Source organism: Heterodontus francisci, chromosome 32 (assembly GCF_036365525.1).
Source record: "Heterodontus francisci isolate sHetFra1 chromosome 32, sHetFra1.hap1, whole genome shotgun sequence".
In the NCBI taxonomy this organism is placed as follows: Eukaryota; Metazoa; Chordata; class Chondrichthyes; order Heterodontiformes; family Heterodontidae; genus Heterodontus; species Heterodontus francisci.
In genome coordinates, this window is record NC_090402.1 from 59,463,663 (window position 1) to 59,471,523 (window position 7,861).

The following is a 7,861-nucleotide window of genomic DNA, read 5'->3' on the forward strand; positions in this document are numbered from 1 at the left end:
GGACAAATGCCTGTGAGCAGGAATGTCCCAGAGGGCATGGGGAAGATTAACAAAGGGACCCGCCCCACTGTCCGGAGAAAAGAGAAACAAACATGCCCTGAAGTAAGCAGCACTTGCATGACTCACCAGAATACTGAAAGTGAGGTCAGGGTGGATCCACCCACTGCAGACTCCCATGATCAGAGCTGAAGCCCAGAGCTAATTAAACCCAACAATCTCCCTGCAGACCCCAACAAGAATAAAGGCCCAGATGAAACCTCAGGGACTTTAAACACTCTCGTCACCCAATACTACCCTAAGCAGAGAAATTAGCAAGGTACTGAAACCCGAAGAGTTACAACCACATGTTACAGAAACAACAGCTGAGGGGGTAAAGGTTGTGCACAAAGAAGAACTCACCCTCGACAACTATGGAAATTTGTAGGCACCAAGCTCCCCCAAAAACCATATGTTTATTGGACTTGCCCATTCCCAGCTTATTACCAGATGATACTAAAGAAACTTTAAACCCATGGGCAACACCTAACCATCTCAGACCCACCTCAAAGGAAAAGGGCCATTTAAAGCAGCACTGCTGCAGAGAAAAGACAGGCTGCAGCAATTGGAAGATTTCTGAATGAATGAGAGAAATGCAGGAGTGTTTTCCTGTATTTTCATTTCTTTTTAACTGATAATGAAATGCTCCCCATTGTCACATTTCATTTAGTGTGGTATGGAGGTGCAATGGAAAAATCCACATGCCAAATGGAAAATATTAATTTTGTCATCTGAAACTTTGATTGTGATAATGTCCAGTAAAATGTTCTCAAATACCTTTTGAAAAGTAGAACAGAACAGGTAAAGAAGGCCACACACAATTTGCATATGAGAAGCCAAAAAGCTGGCTAGGAAAAAGAGGGAAAGTACCCAGTCTAGCGAGAACAATGGGGGTGCTCCCTGATTCAATTAACGAGAATTGTTTTGTCAACAGTGGTGATCAAAAACCATCAACACCCTTTGACTTAAAAAAAAAGCCAAACCTCCCGACCAAGCATGTCTGAAGAACTTTGAATTTCAAAAAACCTTCCAGAAACTTCTCCTTTCAAACAGAGGTGGTCACATGACATACCTGCTGGTGCAACACTGAGTTTTGTGAATTGTACCTCAGAAAGGAAGAGACTGTAACTGAACTCCAGGAAGAAAGCACCTCCCTCTCTGTCTCTCTCTCCAGCAATGTCCCAGGGAAGCTTCAGTGGCAGCTCCTAAGCCTCAAGACGACAGAACCTTACATACAACAAGCAAGAAGATGGATAAAGCCTCTCTTCAGCCTTCCGGAATCAGAGAAACAAGCTGGAGTTGTGCACGTGGCCCCAGGAAGGACTTCAAGACTTTAACTTCAACAAAGGACATTGAAGCTCAGTATTTTAATTGCATTTATTAAGGACTTTACTTCAACCTCCCAACTCTTTTTTCCCCTCTGTATGTATTTTGCGTGTGTGTGTGCCTCTCATATGAATGTGAGCATGGATGTGTCGCATATTTTAGTAATTTCAACCAGTTTAGAGTGATAAGGTTAATAAACTTACATCTTTCTTGTTTAAACTCAAGAAAACCTGTCTGATTGGTTCATTTACAGTTATAATTGGAAGAACAGTGAGCAAGTGCTCACTGAGGGGGTAAGCTAAATCACTCAGCAGGTCTGGCAGCATCTGTGGAAAGAGAAGCAGAGTTAACGTTTCGGGTCAGTGACCCTTCTTTACTATGCTGTATTCACTGCTCAAGATGCAGTCTCCTCTGCACTGGGGAGAGAAAATGCAGATTGGGTGAGTGCTTTGCAGAGCACCTTGTTACAACCAGGTGAGGAAGGAGTCTTAGGCTCCCCTTTTGCCCCTTCTCTGGTTTGACTGCAACAGGGTTTATTCCTTTAACACAGTGATTTAGCTTACCTAAAATAAAAGCAAAATACTGCGGATGCTGGAAATCTGAAACAAAAACAAGAAATGCTGGTAGTTCCGAAGAAGGGTCACTGACCCGAAACGTTAACTCTGCTTCTCTTTCCACAGATGCTGCCAGACCTGCTGAGTGAATCCAGCATTTCTTGTTTTTGTTTCAGATTTCCAGCATCCGCAGTATTTTGCTTTTATTTTAGGTAAGCTAAATCACTGTGTTAAAGGAATAAACCCTGTTGCAGTCAAACCAGAGAAGGGGCAAAAGGGGAGCCTAAGACTCCTTCCTCACCTGGTTGTAACAAGGTGCTCTGCAAAGCACTCACCCAATCTGCATTTTCTCTCCCCAATGCAGAGGAGACTGTATCTTGAGCAGTGAATACAGCATAGTAAATGGAAAGAAGTACAAGTAAATCACTGTTTCACCTGGAAGGAGGATTTGGAGCCTTGGACTGTGAGAAGGACGGTGGTAAAATGGTAGGTGTTTCATTTCCACCACGTGCATGAGTAGATACCAATAGGAAATAGAGGTGGTTTTGGGGTGATTGAGGTGTAGACCAGGGCATTGTGGAGGAAACAGTCCCTTCTAAATGCGGAAAGGGGAGGGCAAGGAAAGGTGTGTTGGTGGTGGCATCACGCTGAATGTAGTGGAAAATGCAGAGGCTAGTCATTAATGTCGAGGCTGGTGGGGTGGTAGGTGAGATCAAAAGGGACCCTATCATGGTTCTGGGATAGGGGAAGTTGTGAAAGGAGAAGTGTGAGAAATTAGATGGACACTGTACTGACTCTGTCAACCATGGTGGCATGGACATTCTGGCTGAGGGAAAAGGAAGACATATTGAAAGTGCGAGTAGGAAGATTGCATCATCTGAACAGATACTACAGAGATGGAGAAACTAGAAGAATGGAATTGAGGCTTTGCAGGAAGTGGGGTGTAAGAAAGTGTAAGAAAGAAAGATAGTTGTGGGAGTTATTGGGTTTCTCCTGAATATTGCTCAATAGCCTATCCCCAGAATTGGACACAGCAAAGTTGAGAAAGGAAAGGGAAATATCAGAGATGGGCCTTCGAAAGGCTTTGGAAATTGGAAGCAAAGTTAATGGCATTTTACAGTCCAGGGTGAGAACAGGCTGATGCTGTCATCAATATACTGGAAATAGATGTGAGGGTGAGGGCCTGAGGACAGGCAACCTGTTGCAGTCAAGTTGAAGGAAGTGAGTGGAGTTAAAGGAGAATTGGTTCAATTTGTGAACAAGTTCTGGCAGGTAGAAGGTGCTGGGAGTGGATAGGAATTGGTTACGTCTTTGTTCAAGAAAGACAGGAAGAGCCCTCAGAAGGTTCTGGTAATGGATGGAAGGATAGAGTGATTGGATGTCCATGGTGAAAAGAAGAAAGTTAGGGCAAGGAAACTGGAAACTGTCAAAGTTGCGAAGGGCATCAGACGAGTCACAGATGGAGGTGGGAAGACAATGAATGAGATGTTTTCACAATATGCGTGCGCAGGAAACAGTGGATGTTGGAACTCTGAAGTGACAACAGCTGCTGCCAGACCTGCTGACTATTTCCAGTATTTTATGTTTTCATTTCAGCTTAAATATAACCTCGCTAACATGGACCAGCCCACTCTGGCAGTAGCCGTGTTCAGCTGGACTTGCGTACACTGAAAGTAACTTTGCTGAATGGGATCTTGTCAATTCAGAATGTAAGCTGTGCAGCATCTGTGGAGAGAGAAGCAGAGTTAATGTTTCAGGTCAGTGACCCTTCATCATGGATTCTGATGAAGGGTCAGTGACCTGAAACGTTAACTCTGCTTCTCTCTCCACAGATGCTGCCAGACCAGCTGAGTATTTCCAGCATTTCTTGTTTTTATTTCAGATTTCCAGCATCTGCAGTGTTTTGCTTTTATGTAAGCTGTGCAGATTGAATGTAACCACTTTGAGCTGGACTTATCAACACTCAATGTAACCATGCTGAACTGGACGAGTCCACACTCAATGTTACCGTGCTGAACTGAAATGGACTTTGTCAATGCTGAATTTAAATTTACTGAACTGGTCCTGTCCACCAGAACTGTAACAGCTCTGACCTGGATTTTAACCTTGCTGACCTGGGTCTGACGACACTGAAATTAATGGTGCTGAACTGCAACATTCCACACCAAATATAATTGTCCTGACCCGGACCTGGATCTGCCCCAACTGGATATAAATATAATTTACTGGACTGGTCCTCACTGAATTTAACCTGGCTGCCCTGGCCTGTGTGCACCATTTCTGGAATGTATTTCTCCATGGTGAATGTAACTACTCTGATATGAACCTGTGCACACAAAATGTAACTGAGCCCATCTGGAACATGTTTACACTGAATTTAAAGATGCTGAAAACTAAATGCAATGGCACTAAACTGGCCAGGTTCACATCGAATGTAACTGTGTTGTATTGGACCTGTCCACATTGAATCAATCAGCAAGGACTGAACAAGTCTGCAGTGAAAGTAATCATGAAGATTTTGACCTGTGCACACCAATTGTAACCTCACCACTCTGAATAAGCAGACAGTTGTGTTAAAGTGATTGTACAGTCTCAGAGATTTAGAACCATGTTGCATGTGACCAGTGACCACACAGATTGAACAATGATTGCATTTTTATTTAGGACCAGAATATCTCTGGTCAGTTGTACCTTGTGCTGAAATTACTTAATTCAGCATAAAGGGGCTTTATCCTAATAATTTCTCATTTACAATGCTCACTTTCACCGTTGCAACTGCCTATTTCGCTTTTTATTATCTTTTATGAAGAAATGTAACTGGGATAATACTGTAGTCTCTGGGTATTTCACTTCAGAGCTGTGATAGATCCCTTGAAAAACATTCCGTTCCATCAAAACATAAACACGAGCCCAGCAGTAGCTGCACTAATGTGTTTGTTTCAATTAGTGTAATTAATGTAAAAGATCAAACCATCTAATTATCTCCCTATACCTGACATCAGGTATAAATATGACAATCTTTCAGTGTAGTGCAGAATGCGCTCAAAGTTTCTGATAGAAATGCACGGATCACCAAAAGGTCTGGTGTTTGCCATTTACTATCCAATCCTTGCAGCTATTGGGGCTCCAGGTAAAGTATTGCTGTTGGTTAGTATTGTTGAAGTAATCATGGTTTAGCTGTATCACTGCCTCCATTTACCAATCGCACTTCTCTACATTGCCGATATTCTTTTTGCTTGAATGGGGTAATTTTGCCCCTTTAAGTCAATTTCTCCCTCTTAACTTTGATAATTTCTTTCCTGTTACAGTAGCTTTTATCCACTTTATCAATAATAATTCTCCTTTTAACGAAATGACTTCTTCCCTTTACTGACAATTTCTTGTCATTACCGGTATAATTTCTCCCCTTTAACAGTATGCTATCTTTATTTAACCAGTACCATTTTACCCATTAAACTGTATAAATTCTCCCATTTACCGCTACAATCTCACGATGTAAACGTAGTTCTATTTTGCCCTTAAAACTGTCACTGTGCATGAAATATCACACTGGTATCACGATATAAATGTAGTTCTATTGCGTTATTGACACTGTTACAGTGGATAGATTATCACAATGTTATCACAGTCTCAATGTAGTTCTCCTGTGTTGCTGACATTGTTACTGTGGGTGAATTATCATACTGTTATCACAGTATAAATGTAGTTCTATTCTGTTATTGACATTGCAAGTGAATTATCTGACTGTTATTACAGTGTAATGCAGATCCATTGTGTTATTGGCATTGGCAGAGAATCACAGAATAATACAGTGCAGAAGAGGCCCTTTGGCAGAGTAATTTCCACAAAATATTCATTGATTGAGGATATTGAACCAATGACTAATGGCTGACTGCATTTTATGAATGCATTAATTGAAAGGATATTATTGGGATCGAGTTGTTGCCTGAAATATGAGCGATTTAAAAGTGACTGTTTAGGAGTGATCTATTTCTGTCACAAACTCTCAGAGCACAGTGGTTCTACTCTCAGTCTCTAAATCTCATTGCTTCAGTCTGGCTCTCCGCTTCTGCTTTAGCTGCTGCTGACCATTTTGCAGTGACCACTGCTGAGTCTGGATTGTCCTTCTGCTCCGAGCATCTGGCAATGTCCCAGACTGTTCCCGCCTTCAATCTTATTGCCAAATTGTGTGAGGCCACATAACTGGTGGCATCTCTCGCATCTGAGGCACAAAGTTTTAATTTCAACATTCATTCTAGGATTCAGCTGAGGAAGTGTTGTCTTATAGGAGGGACCTTTCCTTGAATGGGATATCATGTCCGGTGATTCAGACTGACACTGAAGATCCTAGGTGTCAAAGATCTCAAGGCAAGAGCTCAGAAATGTCCCTGTGCCATCGCCAACGTCCCTTCTACAAAGTCAGAAAATGAAAATTATCTATTCGTATTGTTAGTTGACATGTTATTTGCACTCTTCGATATTTTATATAATTCTTTGCTGATATGTTATTTTTCTTCTTTATTTGATTCTCCTCTGTTGGTCTCGGGTTTTTGATGCCTTCTTCTTCTCTGTTAGGTTTCCTTGTATTATTTCACATTCTGATGTCACTGACTTATCATTTTTAATCTAGATGATTATTTTAACACCAAAACAAGTTCCCGTAGCATAAGGGATAGTTTACACTTGCAACTCTAGATCATGTCTTAAAGGTATAAATTTCCCACAGAATCCTATAAAATGGATGATTTTGTTGGGAGTCAGACCAATAAATTTCCTGTACTCCCTTGCTGACACACATACACTATCTCAGTCTCTCTCTCTGTTACAGCTAACCTGGCTGTGATTGTGATCCTTTCACGAGGAAGATGTGGTCTCTCCAGATGTATCACTTACTACCTGGTGTCTATGGCAGTGACGGATCTCCTGGTCATAATCACCGCAGTGATATTAAACCGGATTGCTGGTATTTATTTTCCACTCAGTTTCATGTCCATCACACCGATATGCAGTCTCCGTATTGCCCTCATCTATGCAGCCATAGATAGTTCTGCCTGGTTAACAGTCGCTTTCACCTTTGATCGATTTATGGCCATTTGTTGCCAGAAGCTGAAAATAAAATATTGCACCCAGAAGACATCGGCACGGGTTATTGGAACGGTCTGCACACTGAGCTGTCTAAAAAATACCTTCTTGTATTTTATATATGAACCTTTGTACATAATTAATAACATACCCTGGTTCTGCAGCATAAAATTAATATTTTACATGTCACCTGTATGGATTGCATATGACTGGATCCATCACATTTTAACCCCTTGTCTCCCATTCATTCTGATTTTACTGCTCAATGCTCTGACTGTCAGACACATTCTAGTGGCCAGTAGAGCACGCAGGAGACTCCGGGCCCTCAACAATGGAGAGACTCAGAGTGACCCAGAGATGGAGAAACGGAGGAAGTCCATTGTTTTACTCTTCTGTGTCTCAGGCAGTTTCATCTTTTTATATTTCCTACTACTTGTAACTTTCCTCTTTGTCCAAATAGCGAATGTTTCTTACTTCTCAGGTTCTGATGTCAGTGAATCAACATTTATTCTGGAGGAAAATGGATATATGCTTCAGCTGTTGAGTTGCTGCATCAACCCGTTTATTTATGCAGGGACCCAGAGTAAATTCAGACAGGAGTTAAAGAATGGGGTGAAATACCCACTGCGTCTATTTGTTAAATTAGCTAAATGAAGAAATCCCAACATGAATTGTACCTTATATTCCGTTTTTTCCTCTTGTCCAAGTGACACATGAACTCCCCTCATAGGTAAAATGACCTGCTTTGAGATCCTTATTCACTGTGTGAACTTAAGAATGTATTCGGAACACACATCACCACATAATTCAGCGTTGCAATCTGTTCTCAGTTTCCATTTCTTTTCCCATGTTGGCTCAGGTAT

At 41.5% G+C, this 7,861-nt stretch overlaps 1 protein-coding gene across 1 annotated transcript; it reads left to right on the plus strand.

Annotated features, from left to right (window-relative positions):
- The first annotated feature begins 4,976 nt into the window (after window positions 1–4,976).
- LOC137347497 (probable G-protein coupled receptor 139) lies at window positions 4,977–7,652 on the plus strand. The gene is made up of 2 exons (XM_068011941.1): window positions 4,977–5,046; window positions 6,745–7,652. The coding sequence occupies exons 1-2, from the start codon at window positions 4,977–4,979 to the stop codon at window positions 7,650–7,652; spliced, it is 978 nt and encodes a 325-aa protein (XP_067868042.1).
- Window positions 7,653–7,861: the final 209 nt, after the last annotated feature.

Excerpts from the sequence above, each read along its gene's own strand:
- LOC137347497 (XM_068011941.1), top strand. The coding sequence starts at position 4,977 with ATGCACGGATCACCAAAAGGTCTGGTGTTTGCCATTTACTATCCAATC. Across the intron at positions 5,047-6,744 it reads TGCAGCTATTGGGGCTCCAG|CTAACCTGGCTGTGATTGTG; the intron begins GTAAAGTATTGC and ends TCTCTGTTACAG.